The sequence below is a fragment of the Myotis daubentonii genome, chromosome 1 (assembly GCF_963259705.1).
Source record: "Myotis daubentonii chromosome 1, mMyoDau2.1, whole genome shotgun sequence".
Taxonomy (NCBI): Eukaryota; Metazoa; Chordata; class Mammalia; order Chiroptera; family Vespertilionidae; genus Myotis; species Myotis daubentonii.
The window spans coordinates 58,431,522-58,456,823 of record NC_081840.1 but is presented as its reverse complement, the minus strand read 5'-3'; the positions used below and the strand labels follow the sequence as shown (position 1 = coordinate 58,456,823).

The following is a 25,302-nucleotide window of genomic DNA, read 5'->3' as shown; positions in this document are numbered from 1 at the left end:
CCTATAGGGGCCAGGCCAGCCAGACCCCACCTGTGCATGAATTCATGCACTGGGCTTCTAGTAATATATAAAGGGTAACCAACACAAGGTTTTTGGTTCTCTGGTACAAGTAGCTTAAGTTTGTATATGACAAAACTTATTGAAAAGTCAGATTTTTTTTTTCTCTTTTTTAAATAAACAAGGCCCGGGAGCCTTTGACAAGAGCACGAAGTGAAGAAATGGGGAGGATCGTACCAGGACTGCCTTTAGGCTGGGTCAAGGTAAAATTCAAAATTAGCACAGAAATAAATACATAACATGGTCATTGTATTCTTTGGTGGGGGAGGGGAAGGTTTTTTGTTGTTTATTCTACATTTTTAATGCACTCAGTTCTGTTTCATTATAGAAGATTTAGCTCATTTCCCTAATTATAGCAGGGTTAGATTTTTGAGTATCCAATCTGAAATGCTGTGTGTAATGTATGTGAGCATTACTGTCATTTGTCATTTAAAACCTGAAGTTTTTTGGAAGTTTAATTATAGAAGTGATTATCACCATTCTATATAAATTATTTTAATTCAAAAGCAAATTGAGTAGTGGAATACTTTTGAGTGTTTTTTTTGTTCACATACTGGTCATTGTTTTTTGACCTGTTTCTATATTTTTTTTTTTTTTCTTTTCCAATGAAGTTTCTTGACCCAATCACGGGAACTTTTCGTTATTATCATTCACCCACCAACTCAGTTCATATGTATCCACCGGAAATGGCTCCTTCATCTGCACTTCCTTCCACCCCTCCAACTCATAAAGCCAAGCCACAGATCCCTGCTGAGCGGGACCGGGAACCGTCCAAGCTGAAGCGCTCCTACTCCTCCCCAGATATAACCCAGGCTATCCAAGAGGAAGAGAAGAGGAAGCCAACAGTCACTCCAACAGTCAATCGGGAAAACAAGTAAGTTTATCCTAACTCCTGAAACTAGAATGATCTGCTACATTTGTAAGCTACTCTGAACATAACTTATTTATGTCAGGAAGTCAGAAATTTCTGTGGATGGCTTCACCAGCCACTGTTTTTTACCATAGAGGGAAAAAGAAATTACTGGATTAAAATGTCCTTGGTTTTTCTCCCAAGTGCTAATTTAAATATGTCAGAGAAGATTATCATAAGCATTAAAGTAGATATAAAGGTATATTCATTGTTACATTTTAAGACACTATGCTATAGACTACCTAGAAGTTTTCATAATTCTTTTTTTTTTTTTTTTTTTTTTTTTTTTTTTAATATATTTTATTCATTTTTTACAGAGAGGAAGGGAGAGAGATAGAAAGTCAGAAACATCGATGAGAGAGAAACATCGATCAGCCGCCTCCTGCACATCTCCCACCGGGGATGTGCCCGCAACCCAGGTACATGCCCTTGACCGGAATCGAACCTGGGACCTTTCAGTCCGCAGGCCGACGCTCTATCCACTGAGCCAAACCGGTTTCGGCTTTTCATAATTCTTATATCTCTTTTTAAGGAGCATAATTTATAAGCTTGTTGAGTTTACCTTGTTGCACCTCTCAGATTCTAAACTTTTTTTAAGTCAGTAATGTGGGAGCAAACTTATATAGTATTAAAATAACAAGCGTTGTACTGTGTGTCAGCTCTTAATCCTTATTCTCTTCCCTTTTTCTTCATTACATTTCTGCTATACTGTTCACAAACAGTGATCCATAGGTTCATTAGTTTCCCCAAACAGTATCTTGTTATATGTTCCTGGCTTTCTCTCTTGTGAATACTCTAATGTTACCAGCTTCTGATCGATAGGGTTATGAGGAGATAATATTTAAGTCCACTTACCACTGCTAATATTTACCTTTTTGAGGAGGGGAATAGATGGAAGTATAAATAAATGGCTTTGTTTTCCTGTTTATAATATACACCTTGTTAATTACTAAGGAATTCCAACTAGGCTGTCTTTTTGGTCCCTTTGGTAATACTTCCCAAAAATGTAGTTGATATATATTCCTCATGAGAAACTTACATTGCCAATTGAGGACTTACTTGGAGATTTTTTTTTTAATCTGTAAATGTAGTTACAGATGTTAGGGCTCACTATTAAATATTAAAACTGGTGAGATTTAATTCCTTCTTGCATCATCATTCTTTTTTTTTTTTTTTTATAACACCAAGCAACTTACAGGGCTACTGCTTCTTGCATCATCATTCGTAATAGAGCTTGTTAATTTCACAGTTTTAAAGACTATTACATGTGCACTTTATGTATTTTTATATATATTGAACAGAGAAAGAGTAAATGAGTGCCAACACCTGAGCACATGTAAAGAAAAGCAATTGAAATATAGTTCAGTGTGTTCTCAATATTCCTTCAGGATGGCCCTAGCTGGTTTTGCTCAGTGGATAGAGCGTCGGCTTGAAGACTGACAGGCCTGGGTTTGATTCTGGTCAAGGGCACATGCCTGGGTTGTGGGCACGATCCCCAGTAGGGAGTGTGCAGGAGGCAGCTGATCAATGATTCTCATTATTGATGTTTCTCTCTCTCTCCCTTCCTCTCTGAAATCAATAAAAATATATTAAAAGTAAGTATATATATACATATATATATATATATATATATATATATATATATATATATATATGTATTATATTCCTTCAGGGTGGAACTATTAATGATTAGGATCAATAATAACAGAAAGATCTACAAGTTAAGATTTTTCTTAATGCTACAGTAGTTCAGATATCCTGAATGACAAAGTCTTTGAGGCATTCACTAGTCTAATGCTATCCAGTAGACATGTTGATAGAAATATTCTCTATCTTTGATGATAGAGGTGTTTTGGATCTGTACCTCCAATGAGGTAGTAGCTACTTTGGATTGTGACTAGTGTAACTGAGGAGCTGGATTTTTTTTATTATTAATATTTTTAATTTAAATATCCATCCCTCTGTAGCTAATGGCTACCATATTTGTCAGCACAGTTCTCAACCTTAGGGAATAGTACCCAAATAACCTCTTCCTCCTTTGATATACTCCATAGTAATATACAGGTCTACAACTGTGAGTACATGAAACAGAGTTTATTCTTGTACTATTATTTATTAATGTATTATTTTCCATATAAACTACTGTTGCCCACCCAGGTGTGTATGTTTTATTCCTTTTTTGCCTTCTGTTGAATTCAACATTTGGTAATACTAAACTTCCCAGAATCATTTAACGGAGTTTGAAAGAGCCTTCTTTACTATAAGACTCTACCTATTTATGAGAAGCAGAGATCTCAGGATGTCTGAAGACCCATGGACCCAAAAAAGAGGTTAAAGCAGCAGTTCTCAAACTGTGGGTCGCGGCCCCTTTGGCGGTCGAACGACCCTTTCACAGGGGTCGCCTAAGACCATCCTGCATATCAGATATTTACATTACGATTCATAAAGTAGCAACATTACAGTTACGAAGTAGCAACGAAAATAATTTTATGGTTGGGGGTAAAAATATGAGGAACTGTTTTAAAGGGCCAGAAGGTTGAGAACCACTGGGTTAAAGGTATTTGTTTCATGGGAGGGTCACAGGATATGTGTCACCTAGATGGTAAATGTTTAGTAAGACCTAGGACCTTAGAGCTAAGTAATTAACACTTTACAAGATTAGTGTGTACTATAGTGTACATCCTAGAGTTTGCTGCCATTTGTCATTTAAACCTTATTTTCACATGCTGTGCATTCTAAGACATCTTGTATGCTTTTTATTCCTCAGGCCAGCATGCTATCCTAAAGCTGAGATCACAAGGCTTTCTGCTTCTAAGATTCGGAACCTCAATCCAGTGTTTGGAGGATTTGGACCAGCTCTCACTGGACTTCGTAATTTAGGAAATACTTGTTACATGAACTCAATACTGCAGTGCCTATGTAATGCTACACATTTGGCTGATTATTTCAACCGAAACTGTTATCAGGATGATATTAACAGGTAAAGAAATACTTTTTGCAGTATAATATTAAAAGAGTGATATAGCCCAGTTGGTGTGGCTCAATGGTTGAGCATTGACCTATGAATCAGGAGGTCATGGTTTGATTCCTGGTCAGGGCACATGCCTGGGTTGCAGGCTCGATCCCTAGTAGGATGGGTGCAGGTGGCAGCTGGTCAATGATTAACCAGTTAACTGCCACAATATATTTAATTAAAAAAGGTCCGCTGCTTCCGTCTATAGAAGTTTAAGGCTTACAAATGGTTAATTCTCCCTCTCCCTGATATCAATTAAAAAACAATTTGTTCTTAAGAGTGATGTAACCACCCAGCTCCTTCCAGTGAAGTCAGAGTAGGAAAGGGGAAAATAACTTTTTTCTTGAAAAGCCTCCTCTAATAAATAAAGGACAGACAGGAAAGGAGCAGTGCAAGAGGCTAGCCAGCCATGGGCAAACTACGGCCCGCGGGCGGGATCCAGCCCGTTTGAAATGAATAAAACTATTGAAAAAAAAGGCCGTACCCTTTTATGTAATGATGTTTACTTTGAATTTATATTAGTTCACACAAACACTCCATCCATGCTTTTGTTCCGGCCCTCCGGTCCAGTTTCAGAACCCATTGTGGCCCTCGAGTCAAAAAGTTTGCCCACCCCTGGGCTAGACCTTCACGGCCATAAACTGGAGCCTGTGGACGAGTAAAAAGAGACAGTAAAGGGCTGGCAGCCATAAAGAAGCCAGTCAGAGGCATGTAATCAAAGTCAGATTCAGATGGGTGTTTGGTAATAAACCTATCAATAAGTATTTTAGCATAAGGCATAGTACATTAATAATTTAATGTTGACATCAAGATCCCACTGCACCTTGACTGCTTACAACTTCCTTTATTGCTTTTTTGTAATTTCATTTGCCAAGGTCGAATTTGTTGGGTCATAAAGGTGAAGTGGCAGAAGAATTTGGCATAATCATGAAAGCATTATGGACAGGACAGTACAAGTATATCAGTCCGAAAGACTTTAAAATCACCATTGGGAAGATCAATGACCAGTTTGCAGGATACAGCCAGCAAGATTCACAAGAACTGCTTCTGTTCCTAATGGACGGTCTCCATGAAGATCTAAATAAAGTAAGAATTTTGATTGTTCTAAGTTGCAAAGGCTCTTTAGGGTTGTTCAACATGTAATTTTTATAGCAATTTAAAATTATAGTTGGTGCTTGTCCAGTGCTAGTTTATCATGTCTAGTGACTTTGTACTAATGCGTGAAACTATAAAACACATATATCAGATAGGTCTAGTATTTGAAGAAGTATATACAATTTGTAGTTACTCACTAAAATGTTAGCAGGTTGTATTGTGAGAAATTTATAAATGTTAAAATAGTTATTGTGTTTGTGACCCACATGTATGTGAAAGGAAAATTATAAACATGACTAGAGGCCTGGTACACAAAAATTTGTGCACTCGGGTGGGTCCCCCAGCCCGGCCTGTGCCCTCTCGCAGTCTGGGGGCCCCGTCCCCTGGCTGCTGGCACCAGTTTTCCTCGGGCGCCCAGAACCCAGGCCTTCGCTCTTTGCCGGGAAGGGCTGGCGCGGCGGGCAAGGGGCTTAGCTCCTCACTCACCACGCGCGGGCCCCGGGGACGTGGCGGAGGCTGGCGTGGCAGGCTTCCTTCTTTGCTCTTCGCTCGCCACGCTGGCCTTCGCTCGCTGCTCCTGCCCAGGGCCAGCCGGCTTCGCTCCGTTGCTTGGTGCCTAGGTATGCAAATTAACCGCCATCTTTGTTGGCCGTTAACCACCATCTTTCTTGGCAGTTAATTTGCATATCGCCCTGATTAGCCAATGGGAAGCGTAGCGAAGGTACAGTCAATTACCCTTTTTGTCTTTTATTAGATAGGATTTTATACAAGATTAACTGTGGACAGCCTGAGCATCTTTTTTATTACTTTATATATTACTAATGGCCCAGTGCACAAAATTCGTGCACGGCTGCGGGGTGGGGGGGTTTGTCCCTCAGCCCAGCCTGCACTCTCTCGAATCTGGGACCCCTCGAGGGATAACCGGCAGTCGGACATCCCTCTCACAATCTAGGACCGCTGGCTCCTAACTGCTCGCCTGCCTGATTGCCCCTTACCGCTTCTGCCTGCCCTCCCCTGCCACAACCAGACGCTGGGACTGGCCTCCTCTGCGTCGCACAGAGCTGTGGGACCCCTAGGCCTCACTGCGCAGAGCAGCCCCCAGGCCCCGCCTCTGCTGTGCACGTGGCCATCTTGTAGTGGCCATTTTGTGACGATGTCATGCGCGAGGGCCACCTAGGCTTTTATTAGTATAGATTGCATATTATATGTATTTATTATGTTCTGTATGTATTATAATACTAGAGCAGTGATGGCGAACCTTTTGAGCTCGGCGTGTCAGCATTTTGAAAAACCCTAACTTAACTCTGGTGCCGTGTCACATATAGAAATTTTTTGATATTTGCAACCATAGTAAAACAAAGATTTATATTTTTGATATTTATTTTATATATTTAAATGCCATTTAACAAAGAAAAATCAACCAAAAAGTGAGTTCGCGTGTCATCTCTGACACGCATGTCATAGGTTCTCTATCACTGTATTAGAGGCCTGGTGCACGCATTCGTGCACTGGTGGGGTCCTTCAGCCTGGCCTACAGGGATCAGGCCAAAACTAGCTCTCTGACATCCCCCAAGGAATACTGGATTGCAAGAGGGTACAGGCCAGGCCCAGGGACCCCACCAGTGCACAAATTCGTGCACCAGGCCTCTAGTATGCATATAAGCTCTTTGGTTAATCTCTTCCCACCGTCCTTCCTCCCCCTTCCCTCTGAGATTCATCAGTCTGTTCCATGTTTCCATGCCTGTAGTTTCCGCTGCTGCATTGAGCATCTGCCCCCTGGTGGTCAGTGCGCATCATACCTACTGGACAGTCGGCTGTTGGCCAGTTGCTTAGGCTTTTATATATATAGACTACAGGCCCAGTGCACAAAAATTTGTGCACTGGTGCCGGGGGGGTGGGGGGTGTCCCTCAGCCCCACTTTTGCCCTCTCACAGTCTGGGACCCCTCGGGAGATAACAACCTGCTGGCTTAGGCCTGCTCCCGGGTGGCAGAGGGCAGGCCCAATCCCTAGGTGCAGCCCCTCGTCAGGCTCAGAGCAGGGCCGATTGGGGAGTTGGAGTGCCGCCCCCTGTCATGCACAGAGCAGGGCAGATCAGGAGGTTGCGATGCCACCTCAGTCACGCTCAGGGTAGGGCTGATTGGGGGGTTGGGGCACCGCCCCCTGTCACACTCAAGACAGGGTCAATGGGGAGGTTGCAGCGCCACCCCATCACGCACAGAGCAGGGCCCATGGGGAGGTTGGGGCGCTGCACCCCGTCACACACAGAGCAGGGCCAATCAGGGGGTTGGGGAGCTCCCCCCATCAGGCACAGAGCAGAGCTGATCAGGGGGTTGGGGCGCCTTCCCCTGTCATGAACAGAGCAGGGCGGATAGGGAGGTTGTGGGCTCGCCCCCTGTCACACACAGAGCCACAGGGCAATCAGGGGATTTGGGCACTGCCCCCTGTCACGCTGCTCCAGGGACCAGTAGGCCTCACGGCTCCGCTGATCCCAGTGCTGGGAGGCCTCGCGGCTCCGCTTGACACTGGGGCAGTGAGGCCTCGCTGCTCAGCTGATCCCGGTGCTAGGAGGCCTCGCTGCTCCACTGATCCCGGTGCTGGGAGGCCTCGCTGCTCCACTGATCCCAGTGCTGGGAGGCTCCGCTGATCCCGGTGCCCGGAGGCCTTGCGGCTCCGCTGATCCCAGTGCCGGGAGGCCTCGAGGCTCTGCTAATCCCGGTGCTGGTAGGCATATTACCCTTTTACTATATAGGATAGAGGCCTGGAGCACGGGTGGGGGCCAGCTGGTTTGCCCTGAAGGGTGTCCTGGATCAGGGTGGGGGTCCCGCTTGGGTGCCTGGCCAGCCTGGATGAGGGGATGATGGCTGTTTGCAGCTGGTCACACCCCCTTTAGGGTGGGGGTCCCCACTGGGGTGCCTGGTCTGTCTGGGTAAGGGGCTGAGGGCCGTTTTCAGGCTGGCGGGCGACTGAAGCTCCCAGCCTCTCCTTTTTTTCTTTCTTTCTTTTATTCTGGGATTTATTTACCTTCTATGGCTGTCACTGGAGCTGAGAGCCGGCTTTAGCTCTGAGGCTCAGCTCCAGCTTGAGGCCTCGGCTGCTGAAAGCAGGAATCTAGGGTTTGTTTGGGTTCTATAATTGCAACATTGTTTCAGTCCTGCTCGCTCCAGCTTTGAAGGCTGAAAGCAGGTATCTGGGGGTTTTTTTGCTTCTATAATTGCAACATCGTTTCTTAGAGATCAGCTCAGAGGCCAGCAGCGGCAGGCGGGGAACCTTGGCTTCCTCCATCACTGGAGCAAGCAAGCCTCCTGTTCGCTTAAGCTGCCTGGCTGCCGGCTGCCATCTTGGTTGGCAGTTAATTTGCATATCTCCCTGATTAGCCAATGGGAAGGGTAGCAAAGTTACGGTTAATTACCATGTTTCTCTATTATAGATAGGATTATACTTTTTTTCTAAAATAAGTATTCTACGTAACCACAAATAATTCATGTCAACGATGATTATTGTGGCATATCTCTACATAAGTGACCAATCTGTTTAAACACTATGGTTTCCTTTTAGCACCAAGCTGTCCCCCATACATACCTATACACACACTTTTACATACGTAAACATAAATATAGTGTGTGTGTGCGTGTGTGTGTGTGTATCTTCTGTATATGTGTGAGAGGATATGAATATCCTATATAATAAAAGTATAGTGGGCAAATTATCCCCTTGACCAGAGTTCTTCCGGGAGTTGACCAGGGGGCGGCCCAGCCAGGGAAAGGGAGGGAGGCCCTGGCTGGCAGCGGCAAATGACCACGGGAAGGGAGGGAAGCCCTGGTGCTAGCAGGTGGCTGGGGGAAGGGAGGGAGTACCTGGCCAGTAGCTGCTAGGGACCCTGTCAGGCATGAGTTTCGTGCACTGGGCCTTTAGAGTGTATATGTGTGTGCGCGCATCCCTGAGACTAGGACAGCACAATAACATCTGTCTAGTTGTAGCCCAAACTCCCAGCTACATGTAGCATGTTTTCTGTTTCTAAAATCAGACTTTTCAGCTTTTTAAATAAAAATGTATTAATCACTTCCAACAAGTCACACTCTTCTGATAAAGTGGGGTTTTGGGCTAGAATTTTTTTGTAGTGCTTAATGAGATTAGAACTCCTTTATGAAAAGAATCAGAAGTATTTCAAAATCCACGAAGTGTTTGTCTTTAATACATTTCTGTCAATTTTATATTTCCATGCTGACTTTAAGATATTAATATAGAGTTTAAATAATCTTATTTCCAGGCTGATAATCGGAAGCGACATAAAGAAGAAAATAATGATCATCTTGATGACTTTAAAGCAGCAGAACATGCTTGGCAGAAACACAAGCAGCTCAATGAATCCATTATTGTAGCACTTTTCCAGGGTCAGTTCAAATCCACAGTACAGTGCCTCACCTGTCACAGAAAGTCTAGGACATTTGAGGCCTTCATGTACTTGTCTCTACCCCTAGCATCCACTAGTAAATGTACATTACAGGTAAGTTGATTATTGAGAGCAAAGGATTTACTGAATAAAAACACTGTTTGTGTGCATATAAAGAGATACTTTATTCAGTCACTTATGTCTGTTTTTTTACCCCTATAAACATAGGTAAAACTAACACATAAATTGTTTTATGTGGCTTAGAAAAAAATTTCCCCAGGAAAGAATTCTTTTGTTTTACAGATCTATTTTCTTATTAAATATTCTTTCAGAGCTGATAAATAATAGGTGGGTTTTCGTTTTTTTTAAGTTTGTATTTTAAAGTTAATTTAAAATTATGGAAAATTTTGTTGACTTTAGTTTAGGTCTTCTTTTTATAAGAATTTGCTTTACATGAGGATATTAAATAAACATCCTGTTTTCCATACAACAGCAATGTGATTTAGGTCGCTTGTTGATCTCTCATGTTAGCTTCTTTGAGGATGTCATTTCTTCCAGTAAGACTTCCCTGAGCCCCCAGGAGAAGTATGCTCTCAGGAGATGCAGTACCTCTTCTGGTCACCACAGGCAGCACTCGCCACTCTGTGGTGTCAGTGAAGGCTCTCTGATCTGCACTCCTCACCAGATCATAACTTTGTGAGGGCAGGAACTATTTTGTTCTAGTTTACTATTGTACCCTTCATCTAGGCAGAGTAAATTACTGAATAGATGCTCAATGACATTGTGTTAAAGAAATGAATTAATGAGTATCTACTACTTCTTTTTGCCCTCCAGGATTGCCTTAGGTTATTTTCCAAAGAAGAAAAACTCACAGATAATAACAGATTTTACTGCAGTCATTGCAGAGCTCGAAGGGATTCTCTAAAAAAGATAGAAATCTGGAAGTTACCACCTGTGCTTTTAGTACATCTGAAACGGTAAAGGGCACAATATTTTCTACCTGTTTAGATAAAGGAATTCTAAATCCTTTATTCTAAGTCACTTTGTGGTATTGCCTGCTAAGGATGCATCACCAAGGAAGATTTCTCTGGTTAGAGTATCTCCAGGGGAATAAGGTGAAATGATGAGACTCTGGTTCACCTTAGTATTTGCAGTAAGAGCAAAATGATACCACCACTCACTCTTCCATGTAATTCTGTCTTTAAAACATCAGTGAAACTAAATTATTGCATTTCAGATATAAAAATGTTAAATCATTACAAAACATAAGTGAAAATGTATTAATATGTTATTTAGTATAACATTTTAGCAGATAAAATTTATCATTCAGCCCTAACTGGTTTGGCTCAGTGGATAGAACGTCGGCCTGCAGACTGAAGGGTCCCAGGTTCGATTCCGGTTGGGGGCATGTACCTTGGTTGCAGGCACATCCCCAAAAGGAGGTGTGCAGGAGGCAGCTGATCGATGTTTCTCTCTCATCAATGTTTCTAACTCTCTATCCCTTTCCCTTCCTCTCTGTAAAAAATCAATAAAATATATATTTAAAAAAATGTATCAAACAATAAACTAAACATAGATTTAATCTTGTGCTGAAAATGAAATGATATTTTTAAAGTGTCATTTTAAGGTGACATTGTTGAGTGCAGACATAGTTTTGTCCAGATTTTTCCGGCCAGTGAAAAAGATCTGGCCTGTAGCAGTAGAAGGAATAATGGGAAAGAGCTGTAAAATATGTCTCCAGTCTTCTGCTCCAATTCTTTTGTCTTTATGTATTCCATCTGTGGAGTGGTAACTTTGAGTCATTTTTTTGAAAAACTTTTTAAAAGAAATGTCATCTTTTTATTGAGAACTATTTTTTAAATATTTTTCTTCATTTCAGAGAGGATCCATTGCCTACTTTTTAAAATATATATTTTTTTATTGATTTCAGAGAGGAAGGGAGAGAGATAAATATATCAGTGATGAGAGAGAATCATTTATCAGCTGCCTCCTACACACCCCTTACTGGGGATTGAGCCCACAACCTTCAGGTTCATAAGTCAGTGCTCAACCACAGAGCCACTCCCGACTGGGCTATGATTTTTGTTTTATATTTTGTATTATTGGAGATTCTTATATTTTAACATTGACATGTTCAAATTCACCTTGTGTAAATTTCCTAACAAAACTGATTAGATCAATTATCCTTTTCTAATTCTTGAGGACTGGAGATAAACACTACACAAATAATCACACACTTGTTCTGTTAAAATTTTTAATGCTTTGTATTACTCTTGGAGAATATCTAAGAATATAAATGATTCAGAATTCAGGTTTTTTAAAAATGATTCTGAAGTAATCATATTACTCCAACCAAAATACCCGAATTTTGGTATTTAAAGGAGCACAATATGCCAGATAATGCAATGGCATTATTTCAGTTACTAGTCTACATGCTTGCAGTCTCCAGCTCTAGTTTCTCCAAAAGGGGAAGCTTCAATTGAGAGTAGCTCTCTGCAGTCTTTCCTCAGTACTTTGGTAGAGATTAGCATTACAAGTGGGGTTTTTCAGAACTGTTACCTCTATAGAGGATGCATCTAACCATCCTAGCTAGCCTAGGGATCAAGGGACCAAGGTGTGGCCCTATTTCTGCCACTCTAGCTGTTTGACCTTGGGCAAGTCATTTGATATCTATGTGCTTAGGTTTCCTCACTTGTAAAATGCAGTGAAACCAAATGTCTTTTTAAAAAATATATATTTTATTGATTTTTTACAGAGCGGAAGAGAGAGGGATAGAGAGTTAGAAACATCGATGAGAGAGAAACATCGACCAGCTGCCTCCTGCACACCCACTACTGGGAATGTACCTGCAACCAAGGTACATGCCCTTGACCAGAATCGAACCTGGGACCTTTGAGTCTGCAGGCTGATGCTGTATCCACTGAGCCAAACCAGTTAGGGTGAAACCAAATGTCTTTAATAGGGCCCCCCACTACTAAAATGCCGAGTGTGTGATTGAAATGGTCTTTGTGGTCCTGGTTAGATTGTTAAAATGAATTAGGGTTCATTCTTATGTCTTTCCTCTGTCATATAATTGCTGTAATGTTTGGCTTTGCAGTTTTTCCTATGATGGCAGGTGGAAGCAAAAATTACAGACATCTGTGGACTTTCCATTAGAAAATCTTGACTTGTCACAGTATGTTATTGGTCCAAAGAACAATTTGAAGAAATATAACTTGTTTTCTGTTTCAGTAAGTATATCATTGAATTAAATACCTTTTCTTTCAGAGCAAACTAAAAATAATTTTTCAAATGGTTTCTTATCTTGTAGGAAAGTAACAAAATAAAGCTTTGAAATTATTGACCTATTTTAAATAACTCCGTTTGAATTTATTTTCTCATTTATTTGGCACAGAATCACTACGGTGGGCTGGATGGAGGCCACTACACTGCCTATTGCAAAAATGCAGCAAGACAGCGGTGGTTTAAATTTGATGATCATGAAGTTTCTGATATCTCCGTTTCTTCTGTGAAATCTTCAGCAGCTTATATCCTCTTTTATACTTCCTTGGGACCACGAGCAACCGATATAGCCACATAAGCAGTAGGTTGTAAGCTAGTTATCTTTTAGAAGGCTGAGCAACACAACTCTGGAAATGCTTATAAAGATCCTGGCTAGCTCTACGTGGCCATTTAGAGGAATTGTAAGACCATGAGAGCTGTGTTACTAATACCATATATCCCAGGTCAGTGCTATTATTAAAAAACCGACCAATAACATTTAACAAGTATTGCAGTAAGCATTCCTTAGAGGTATCATTGACATCATAATAACTTTTTTAGTTTGTTCCAAAGTTAAAATAAGTAGCTATGCATTATTATTCTACTGGTCTAAAAACTGTGTATCCGTTGTTTTCGTTTTCACTGTTATGGCCTTTTCACATTTCTAAACCTCAGCTTGATCTATGAATATTCTAGAATGATATGAAGCAGATAGGAATGTATGTGTATATATTTATTGCACACTTGCACATCAAATCGATGTACATAGTATCATGTCGTCCTTCCGTGAAATCTAGAAGTCCAGGGATTGCTTTTTTTCTTTTGGCCTATTCTGAGTAACTGCAGTGCTTTCTTAGGGAAATGACAGGGCAAAGCTATTTTTCTTTTGGCTTTGGGCTGTATTTGTGCACTAAATCTTTATTCTAAAGAAATAAATGGAAACTTTTCTCTAATTTTTTTAAAAATGAGAATTTTCATTTACACCTATATTAAAATCTTAATGAAAAAAATAAAACCTTGTAAGTGTTCTGTCTTTAAGTTTATATTATCAATTATAGGACAGTAGAACTATAGATTTTATACACACACACTCTTCGTTACACTACACTGACCTAAAATTCAGTTCACTTACCTTGTTAGCATCAGGATTCAATTCCACTCATTTTTCAACTTGACCCAGAACTGCATCTAGCACTTAGGGTTCTCAGATTTGAGAGTCACAAGATATAACACCCAGACTCATTCTATCAAGAGTAGTAGAATTCTTAGAATTGAGATAAAAAGGAATAGGAATCACATGTTACTGCAAAGTGAACTGCATTATGAACCCCACATCTTTACAGAGTGATGTATTAAAAGGAATAGAGGAGCTTAGAATTTATCATTTACCTCAGGGACTCATTAGTCTAAGAGACATAGTTTTTTGCTAAATTATCTGATCAATTAAATATTTTCCAATCACATTCTTAAGCACACAGAGCCACTAGCACAAAAGTTTTGTTTTATTAAATATTTTTGGAAAATAATTTGTTGGAAATATACATCAAATTATCAGATGTTTTATGATAAAAATCCACCCTAATAAACATTGAATTTTAAAGCCTGAACTCACTGCATAATCTGCAGTGCTTAAAAGGCCCCCAATCCATTAGCATTGCATTATTTTCAATATGCCAGGACCCATTTTTTTGGCTATAGACATCTATAATAATAAAAGCATAATATGCTAATTAGACCAGACAGCCAAACGTACTTCCGGACAAAGCCGCGGCAGCTGCAAGGGCCAAGGGCAGGCAGCCGCAGTGGCCGGCAGCAGTGGGGTGATGGGGGCAGCGCCTACTCCTGATCAGCCAGGTCGCCTCCTGCAGAGGGAGGCTGGAGGCAGCGGCAGGGTGATGGGGGTGGCGCCTTCCCCTGACCAGCCCGGTTGCCTCCCACAGAGAGAGGCCAGAGTGTGGAGCGGGCCTAAGCCGTCAGTAGGACATCCCCTGAGGGCTCCCAAACAGATGGGGCAGACCAGGCTTAGGGCACTGGGCCTCTAGTATCTTATATAAGGTTGTATAATAATACACCAGAAAGAAAAATGTCAGTGATGCAAGTAAGTTACAAGAATTTAATAAGGCAAAACTTAAGTACCAGTTTCTGATTGCTTGTTTTGCAACTTTCAGGAAACACCATTTTCCTAGCATTTTTCTATAGGTATAGAAAAGGGCTGGCAGCTGTAGAACAGGAGATATGCTGTAGCAGTTTGAACTGAAGTATCTGGAATCTCACTGACTCGTGTGTCGTCAAAGCTAAACCACGCTTGGGTCACTGAGTTCTTGCAGAAAGCAGTGTAATGGCCACTGTCCAGATCACCAAAGTGGTTCTAGGGGAGGAAAGAATGTCAGACTTAGTATTTACATGCAAATACTCCAACTATTGGGTCAAAAAAGGTAGGGCCAAGAAATCTTTTTCATAATTGTCCCTTATACTAAATTAAAAGAAAATGATAATTGTGTTCAGTTGAACCAAACATATAATCTGACTTCTATATTGTTTTTTTTTTTTGAATAATTTTTTGTTTTGAGAGAGACATCAGTGTGTTGTTCCACTTATTTTGGCATTCATTGGTTGATTCTTGTATGTACTCTGACCAGGGATTGAACCTGAAACCTAGGCATATTGGGACCACACTCTAACCAACTCAGCTATCCAGCCAGGGTTTATAATGTTTTTCATTTAATTGAACTACTTATATATTGTACCCATTGACTACTCAACAGAATCTGTGAATTAAATCGCATAATACTTGACTAATATTTATCAGTTAATACCTACTGGGCACTTAGCTGTACAATAGACTATTAAACATTAAAGGAAATTTAAAAAGTAAGAAGATAGTCATCTTTCCTAAATGAGCTTATAGTGAAAAAAGACATTTAATATTGGACCAAGACATTTCCACACTGCATATTGCCACTGTACAGTGTGAGGAGGTTGTGCAGCAACAATCCCCTCAATCACTGAGGGCCCCCAAAAAACCTGTTCCATTCTCTTTTTCCCTTATCTCTGCTAACCCAGTAAAGGAATAGTTGAAATAAAGACATTAGATAATTTCATTTCTCAGAAGGTGGTATAGCGTGGAGCTAGGGTGACAAACCATTTGCATGGGCCAAATCCAGCCTGCTGCCTGTTTTTGTATGGCCTGTGAAGACTGTACCGTATATTTGTACTAGAAGCCCAGTGTGCAAAATCACACGACCTCGACCTCGCCATGCTCGCAGCCCCGCCCACCCGCGTTGGTCTTTGGTCAATACGGCGTTGGGGTCACAGGCCTTTTATAATGTAGATATGGTTGAAAAAAATCAAAAGCATAATATTTTGTTATGTGAATATTATATGAAATTCAGATTTCAGTGTTCTTACATAAAGTTTTATGGGAACAGAGCCATGCTTATTCTTTTATGTTTTTCACTGGTTGCTTTTACACTACAACAGTAAAATAGTTGCAAGAGAGACCATATGGCCTGAAAAGCCTAAAATATTTACTGGCCTTTTACAGTTGCTGATTCCTGGTGTTGAAGGAAGAAATGGTTTTTTGTAGTCAATTCTGACTGAATTTAGCTCTAACACTAAGAAAGGACCTTAAGGAAGTTATTTAACCTTTCTGAGCTTTACTTCCCCATCTATTAAAATGGGATAATAAGACCTGCCTTGTCTTATACAGCTATTGTCAGGCATTTCATATTATAGAGGTAGCACGTAGGACGTACTTATTAAATGTTCCCATAGACCTTTATCTTCTCTCCCTTGACATATTAGAGAAATATTCCAAAGCTTACAAAAGATCTAGTCTTGGTCTTTGCCATGTGACCTTAAACTGCCATCTTCAGTTTCCTTATTTATAAAATGGTGCCCAAAATAGTGTGATGTAATTTGAGAAAAACAAAACATCTGGTGGATAAGTAGTGCACAAATATTGAAGTAATGTTCTGAAATGATTAGAACAGAACTAGAGTATTATGTTCAGTTTTGATGACTTAATGTAAAAAAGAAAAATGACATAGAAGACAGTCAAATATTTTTCTAGACTTCCATTTCCAGCAGATAAAGGAGATAATTAGGTAGCCTGAGAGCCTTAGTTATAAAATTGTAAGGAATGCTGGATAAAACATGATAAACATCGTTTGAACTGTATGGCTGACTTTAAAGATTGTTTTTCAAGGGGAAAAACCCCAGGGGCCAGAACCAAAGGAAATAAAAGAGCATGATGTGTGGCCGATGCTGTGACTGCCTCAGAGTAAAGATAATTCCTGGTCTCTGTAACCAAGGTGCTTCAGTTTTATAGGTCACACGAGGACAGGAGGTAAACTCTTAGGTCCTAGCAACGTGAGGAATTGGATTGAGGTCCACACACCTAGCAAGGACTCTTAAAAAGAGATTCATCAATAAAAATCCCATCCTTTAAAGCTTAGCTTAGCTTAGGGTATGGGGCAGAGAATAAAAGTCAGTCATTCCTAGGAATTTATTACCACAGAAAACTGTAAATCTAATGTAAGAAGTATTTTTGGGGTGCCAGGCAGAAAGAACGCAGAGCCCCAGCCCGTGTTGCTCAGTGGTTAGAGCGTCAGCCTGTGCACTGAAGAGTTGCAGGGTGCATGCAGGAGACAACCAAATGATGTGTGTGTCTCTCGCCCCTCCCCACTCCTTTCCACTCTCTGAAGTCGATTTTTAAAAAGGGTGAGAACACAAAGAGAAGGTAGGGGAACTGCAAGAGCTCTACAGAATCAGAGAAACAGTGAGTGCCATTGTTTACGTTTCCCCAGTGCTTGGATAGAGGATGCGAGTTCTAACGAGGTGCTCTGGTTGGCCTGCGATGCTGCTATAATGCCTCCCCAGCCACTCCAGCAGCAAAAGCAAAGTGCCATAGTGCATGCACAGGACTCCACCAGAAAGAGTGCAGAAGTAGCAAAGTGCTGCAGGACCTGCGTGCAGAGCTGTCCCCTCCAGAGAAACTGCAGAGTAGGGTGCACTGCTGCATGAGCACATAGGGATGCCCCATCCAGAGACAGTGTGGAGCTAGGGTGTACACCTGAAACTAATATAATATTGTATGTCCACTGTAATGGAAAAAATAAAAAATAATGATAAAAAAAGAAAATACAGAAAAGAAAAAAATCTCACTGTTAAAGCAAATATATAACAAACAGTGAATCAACCACTTAAAAGACTATTATGGAAGTTAAACAAAAATATCAAAATTAATAAGTAGGGGATATACAAAACAAATGATATAAAACTTTATGACAACAATATGAAGTGTGAAGGGAAGTAAAGATGTAGTGCTTTCAGAATACATTTGAACTTAACAGTAGACTGGTAGAGATATAGATGGATATATATGTGAACTTCATTGTTACCACAACCAAAAACCTGCAAAAAATACACAAGAAAATAAAGAAAAAGGAACCAAAAAAAAATGTTTAAAAAAACCCAGCAAATCAAAAGAAAAAAGATCAAGAGAAGAAGAAAGTGACAGAGAACAGCAAAAACGACCATGAAAAAAATAATGAAATGGCAATAAGTACACACCTACCAATAAAAGTGAATGGACTAAGTGCTACAATCAGAAGACATAGGCTGGACTTCATTCAAGATGGTGGAGTACGTAAACCCTGAAGACCAGCTGAACAGTATTCCCATTACGAAGGATATAAAGAAGCTATGTTAAGGAGGGGTGATGACACAGAACAGGCAGGTCTCACACCCAGGGTGTGTCGTCACCCCTCCTACCAGTCCGTGAAAGTCCCCCCTGAGGAGGGGTCCCAGCCCCACACCAGGCTCCCAAACCCACAGCATCATGCCAGGACGAGGAGTCCCCATAACATCTGACTGCAGACCAGTGGGGAATGCATCTGAGGAGACGGGCTTCTGGAGTCCCAACATTCCTCTTGAAGGGCCATGCATGGATTTGCTACCTCACAGACTCACAAGCTCTTTGCTCCAGTGTGGGGAGACAACTCGAAAAGGCCAGGGACATACAAGAAGGAACCGAATTGCCTAGCTTCAGAGCCAGGGCTGGAGGGGCAAGGGTCAGGACGGCTTTCTCCAGAGACATTCAAGCCGGCAGGTGCCATTTCTCCTTTGTTGATCCCACCCAAATTTCACAGGTAAGTGTGTAATCTTTGCTCTCCACCCACTTGGCTAATACTGTTTGCCCCACCCTGGTGACTTCCTGAGATCCCACCCCATCCAAATTGCGTGCCAGCCTGCTCTGTTTTACGCAGCTTCTCCACACAAACAGCCTGTCTGGGCTCACACTGCAGACTTTCCTAAACTCTCTCAAAGGTCCATAAACCTAAGCAAGCAGTGGATGGCCTCAGTGTGCCCTGTACCTCTTGCTAAGTAGCTAAATTCCAGCACAAGCAATGACCAGTCTCAACTTCCATTATAATTCACTTTGGGTGGCCCCAAGCCTAGCATAAGATGTGGCCAGTATTGACTTGAAATGTAGCTTCGACCAAGTGCCTACAAGTTTGGCACATGTGACAGCTCGCCTCAGTTCCCATTGTGGTGCCCACCCAGTGTCCCAAGCCCAGCACTCGTGGCAGCAGGCCTTGGTTTGCAGTGCAGCCTCTCCTAAGCACCCCCAAGTCCAGCACAAGAGACGACCAAATGTAGCTCCCACCAAGCAACCCCAAGCTAGGCACAAAGGGTGGCTGAAATGGCCTGCACTGGAGCCCCTCCAAAGAGGCTTCAAACCACACCAGAGTTCCAACTAACCAGCTCCACAAATGACACACCTAAGGGTGGATTTGGCTGGCACCACAGCCCCACTAAAGCAACTTCCGTTCCATGGAGTCATCCCCCACACAACAGCTTGTCTGCCCACCTCATGGCCAGCCCTCACAGCCAGTCAGCCTGATGTGCCAACAGCAATAAGAGCTCAACTACAACAGGACACAGACAACTCACACAAGGGATACCCCTGGAGCTCCCAGTAGGAGACAGCCACTGGGCCTCACAGGACACCAAATACCTAAGGCCACTCTGCCAAGACTGAGAGACATAACAGCTCCACCTAATACATAAAAACAAATACAGAGAGGGAGCTAAAATGAGACAAACGTACAAATAAAATAACAGGAGAGCCAAAACCGGTTTGGCTCAGTGTATAGAGCGTAGGCCTGCAGACTGAAAGGTCCCGGGTTCAATTCCGGTCAAGGGCATGTACCTGGGTTGCGGGCACATCCCCAGTAGGAGATGTGCAGGAGGCAGCTGATCAATGTTTCTCTCTCATTGATGTTTCTAGCTCTCTATCTCTCTCCCTTCCTCTCTGTAAAAAAATCAATAAAATATATTTTAAAAATAATAATTAAATAACAGGAGAAAAGAAAAAAAAACCTCCAAAAAAAGAACAAAATGGAGACAATCTACCAGATACAGAGTTCAAAACACTGGTTAGATGGATGCTCAATGAACTCACAGGAAAAATAGATGAACTTAGTGAGAATTTAAAGAGAGACAGGAGCCATGAAAAAGAACCAGTCAGAAATAAATACAATAACTGCAATAAAGAATACATTAGAGGGAGTCAACAGCAGGGAAAGCAAAGGACTGATTCACTCATCTGGCAGACAAAGCAGAAAACACCCAACTGGAAGAGCAAAATGCAAAGAATTTTAAAAAGTGAGAACAGTTTATACCCAGCCAGCGTGGCTCAGCGGTTGAGTATCAACCTATGAACCAGGAGGTCACAGTTTGATTCTCGGTCAGGGTACATGCCCGGGTTGCAGGCTTGATCCCCAGTGTGGGGCATACAGGAGGCAACAGATCGATGATTCCCTCAATCCCTCTCCCTCTCCCTCTCCCTCCCTCTCTGAAATCAATAAAGATATACTTTAAAAAAAAAAGTGAGAACAGTTTAGCTCAGTGGATAGAGCTTCAACCTGCTGACCGAAGGGTCCTAAGTTAGATTCCGGTCAAGGGCACGGACCCTGGTTGCAGGCTCCTCCCCAGCCTGGGCCCTGGCAGGGACTCATGCAGGAGGCAACCAGTTGATACGTTTCTCTCACATCAATATTTCTGTCTTTATCTTTCTCTCCCACTCTCTCTAAAAACCAATGGAAAAATATCCTCAGGTGAGGAAAAAAACAAATGATCCAGAGACAAATTGGGGCGGGCGGTGGGAACCAAGGACTTGGACACAGACACTGGGGCAGTGGGGACTTGCCCAGGGTGGGAATGGCTGGGGGGGTGGAAGGGTTCTATAACTGGGGAAAAAGAAAACATGTAAAACTTTAGACAATTAAAACAAATAGAAAAACAAAAACAAAAAACGATAGCTCATATTCCTAAGAGGGAATTTTGCATGAGGCTTATGCTTGATAGAAAATCACACATCTGGGATGATATTTTTCTATTAAAAAGTATTTAATTTGGGGGGGAAAAAATGAGAAGAGTTTAAGAAACCTCTGGGACAACATTAAGTATACCAACATTGGCATCATAGTGGTACCAGAAGAAGACAGCAAAGGATTGAAAACCTATTTGAAGGAATAATGTTAAAGCGACTTTTTAAAGAAGAAACGATAAAAAATATGAATAACAAAATACAGGAAAGAAAAACTCATTGACAAGGGCAAACATTATAAAAGCAGTGGATGAGCCAACTATATAGCTAGCATAAAAGGTAAAAGAAAAAGGACTATCATGTACAATTACAACAATAAAGGATACACAAGAGGTAAAAAAAAAAAGGCAATAACATAAATATGGGGGAGTGAATAAAAATCGTAGTAATTTTAGAATGTGCCTGAAATTAAGCAACCATCATATTAAAATATACTGCTATAAACATAGCTTGGTATAGGAAACACATGGTAATCACAAAGACACCACACACACAAAAATAATAAAATTATAAGCCAATATCCCTGATGAACATGCAAAAATCCTCAACAAAATATCGGGAAACTGGATTCTGCAATACTTTACATCATGCTCTGGCCTGTGTTCTCCGTGGTTAGAGCAACACATGGATGTTTACTCTCTCCCTCCCCCTCTCCTCTCTTTCACTCTGAAGAGCAATGGAGAAAATATCCTCAGGTGAGGATAAACAACAACAAAAAATCATACTTCATAATCAAATGAGATTTATTTCCCGGATACAAGGCTGGTTCAGTATGTGCAAATCAAATAACGTGACACACTACATAAACAAAATGAAGGATAAAAGTCATATGATCAAATCAATAGATGCAGAAAAAGCATTTTCCAAAATCTAAAATTGATTTATGATAAAAACTCTTAATGGGATATAGTACTTCAGCATAATAAAGGCCATATATGACAAACCCACAGCTAACATCATGCTCAATGATGAAAAGCTTAGACCTTTTCCTTTAAGACCAGGAACACGACAAAGATGTTCACTTTCACCTCTATTATTCAACATAGTATTGGAAGTCCCAGCCATGGCAATCAGACGAGAAAAAGAAATAAAAGGGCCCTAGCTGGTTTGACTCAGTGGATAGAGTGTCGACCTATGGACTGAAGGGTACCAGCTTTGGTTTCTGTCAAGGGCACGTGCCCAGGTAGCATTCTCGATCCCCACTAGGGGTCATGCAGGAGGCAGTTGACCAATGATTCTCCCTAATCTTTGATGTTTTTCTCTCCCTCTCCCTCTCTGAAATAAATAAAAAAATATTTTTTAAAAAAGGAAATAAAAGGCATCTGAATTGGAAAGGAAAAAGTAAAACTATCATTATTTGAAGATGCCATGATGCTATATAGAGAACCATAAAGATTCCACCAAGAAACTATCAAAGTAAGTGAATTCAGCAAAGTATGAGGATACAAAATTAATATTCAGAAATCAGTTGCATTTTTATATTCTTTTTTTTAAAAATATATATATTTTATTGATTTTTTCACAGAGAGGAAGGGAGAGGGATAGAGAGTTAAAAACCGATGAGAGAGAAGCATCAATCAGCTGCCTCCTGCATACCCCCTACTGGGGATGTTGCCCGCAACCAAGGTACATGCCCTTGACTGGAATCGAACCTGGGACCTTTCAGTCTGCAGGCTGATGCTCTATCCACTGAGCCAAACTGGCTAGGGCTGCATTTTTATATTCTAATTAGTGACCCGGTGCACAAAATTTGCGCACATTAAAAGGGAATTAATTAGAGAAAATATTTTAATATTGCTATTTGCCCTTTCTCTATAATAGAAGTGTCAGAGATGAAAGAAAATTAGTAAAATGTATATGAAAATCTTCCTTCTGTTAGAGTCTGGGGCATGCCACAGGAACCAGAGTCAAGTCCCCACCCACCCACATGCGCCTCAAAATCACGTGAGACTCAGACCTGGCCGGCTGGGCTAGATCCAGACCCAGCCAGCCCCACCCCCATCAAGCCCTGCTGGGACGGGGGCCGTGGCCTTGAGGTCCCCTGGCCCAGGTCAGGGGGCATGGCCCAAGGTCCGCCAGGTGGGGGGGCACAGCCTCAGGTCCTCTGGCCTGGCGCTGGGGTGGGGGCACGGCCTGAGGTCCCCCGTCAAGCCCCGCCAGGCGGGGAGTGCACCCTGAGGTCCCCCAGCCTGGCACCAGGGCGGGGGGTGTGGCCTGAGGTCCCCAGTCAAGCTCCACTGAGTGGGGGACGCAGTCTGAGGTCTCCCATCAAATCCTGCCAGGCAGGCGGCGCAATCTGAGGTCCCCCAGCCTGGCACCAGGGCGAGAGGTGTGGCCTGAGGTCCCCTGTCAAGCCCCACCAGGCGGGGGAGGAGGGTGCAGCCTCAGGTCCCTGCTGATTGCTTGTTAAGGCTCGTTATGGGAACTCAGTCTCCACTGTGGGTGCAGCCATCTTGTGTTATGGAATCTCTGCCTCTGCTGTGGGCACAGCCATCTTGTGCTACAGAATTCCTGCCTCTGTTGTGGGTGCAGCCATCTTGACCATTACAGCATGACGGTCAATTTGCAAATCCCCTCTTTGTTACATAAGACTAGAGACTTGGCCTCTAGACTAGAGTCCCTCAGCTTGGCCTGCGCCCTCTTGCAATCCAGGACCCCTTGGGGATGTCAGACTGCCGGTTTTGGCCCCATCCCTGCAGACCAAGACAAGTGACCCCACCAGTGCATGAATCCATGCACCGGGCCTCTAGTACGCATATAAGATCTTTGATTAATCTCTTCTAGCCCTCCCCTCACCCCTCTCCCTCTGAGATTCATCAGTCTGTTCCATGTTTCCATCCCCGTGTGTTGAGCATCTGCCCCCTGGTGGTCAGTGCGCACCATAGCTATTGGTTGAACGGTCGTTTAGGGTTTTATATATATATAAAGATAATGAACTATCAGAAAGATAAATTAAGAAAATAATCCCATTTACAACTGCATCAAAAAGAATAATGTAACTAAAATAAATTTAACAAAGGAGGTGAAATACCTGTACTCTAACAACTGTAAAACATTGAAGAAGACTGAAAAGGACACAAGTAAATAGAAGGCTATATTGTGTTAATGGACTGGAAGAATTAGTAGTGCTAAAATGCACATACTAGTTAAAGCAATTTATTCAGTGCAATCCCTATAAAAATACCAATGGCATTCTTTTCAAAACTAGGACAAATAATCCTAAATGTTATATGAAACCACAATTGAGTACAAATAGCCAGAGCAATCTTGAAAAAAAAAATAATTAGAGGGCCCATCTGGTGTGGCTCAATGGTTGAGCATTGACGCATGAACCAGGAGGTCATGGTTTGATTCCCTGTCAGGGCACATGTCCTGGTTGCAGGCTCGATCTCCAGTAGGGGGCGTGCAGGAGGCAGCCAATAGATGATATTCTCTCATCATTGATGTTTCTAGCTCTCTTTCCCTCTCCTTTCCTCTCTCTGAAATCAATAAAAACACATTTAAAAAAGAGTTGGAGGTATCACACTCCCTGATTTCAAACTATACTACAAAGCTATTATAAAACAGTACTAGAGACCCAGTGCACAAAAATTTGTGCACTCGGGGGAGGGGGGGCCCCTCAGCCCAGCCTATGCCCTCTTGCAGTCTGTGACCCCTTGGAGGATGTCCACCTGCTGTCTTAGGCCCGCTCCCTGGGGGATCAGGCCCAAGCTGTTAGTCAGACATCCCTCTGTCAACCTGGCAGCCCTCAGGGGATGTCCACTTACTAGCAGGGAGCAGACCTAAGCTGCAGTCGGATATCCTTAGTGCTGCTGAGAAGGTGGGATTGATCAGATTTTTATTTTTTTGATATTGAGTTGTATAAGTTTCTTATATGTTTTGGATATCTATTACTTATTGGATATAACATTTATGAATATCTTCTCCTATTCAGTAGGTTGCATTTTCCTTTTGCTGATGAATTCCTTCTTTGTGCAGAAGCTCTTTAGTTTGAAGTCTCATTTATTTTTGCTTTCGTTTCCTTTGCTTGAAGGGATATGATGTCAAATAGGTTATTACCTATATTTTCTTCTAAGAGTTTTATGGTTTCAGGTGTTACATTTAAGTTTTTTATTCATAAGAAAGTGGTGTAGTTTTTGTTTTTGTTTTCATGTATCCAGTTTTCCAACACCATTTCTTA

The 25,302-nt window shown here is 41.9% G+C and overlaps 2 protein-coding genes across 5 annotated transcripts in view; one reads left to right on the top strand and one right to left on the bottom strand.

Moving 5' to 3' along the window:
- Positions 1–13,742, top strand: part of USP8 (ubiquitin specific peptidase 8) — a 68,736-nt gene extending 54,994 nt beyond the window's left edge. For 3 of the 4 annotated variants that reach the window (XM_059701498.1, XM_059701477.1, XM_059701486.1), the window contains 8 exons: positions 183–260; positions 669–931; positions 3,735–3,947; positions 4,856–5,066; positions 9,344–9,580; positions 10,301–10,443; positions 12,564–12,696; positions 12,861–13,742. In XM_059701498.1, the coding sequence (XP_059557481.1) occupies positions 183–260; positions 669–931; positions 3,735–3,947; positions 4,856–5,066; positions 9,344–9,580; positions 10,301–10,443; positions 12,564–12,696; positions 12,861–13,046 (1,464 nt within the window). In that variant the 3' untranslated portion in view covers positions 13,047–13,742. The remainder of the gene's footprint in view (positions 1–182; positions 261–668; positions 932–3,734; positions 3,948–4,855; positions 5,067–9,343; positions 9,581–10,300; positions 10,444–12,563; positions 12,697–12,860) is intronic. The other variant, XR_009453494.1, reaches the window with a different exon arrangement.
- A 1,167-nt stretch (positions 13,743–14,909) lies between these two features.
- Positions 14,910–25,302, bottom strand: part of USP50 (ubiquitin specific peptidase 50) — a 33,937-nt gene continuing 23,544 nt past the window's right edge. The window contains exon 7 of the mRNA XM_059683490.1: positions 14,910–15,095. Within this exon, the coding sequence (XP_059539473.1) occupies positions 14,910–15,095 (186 nt within the window). The remainder of the gene's footprint in view (positions 15,096–25,302) is intronic.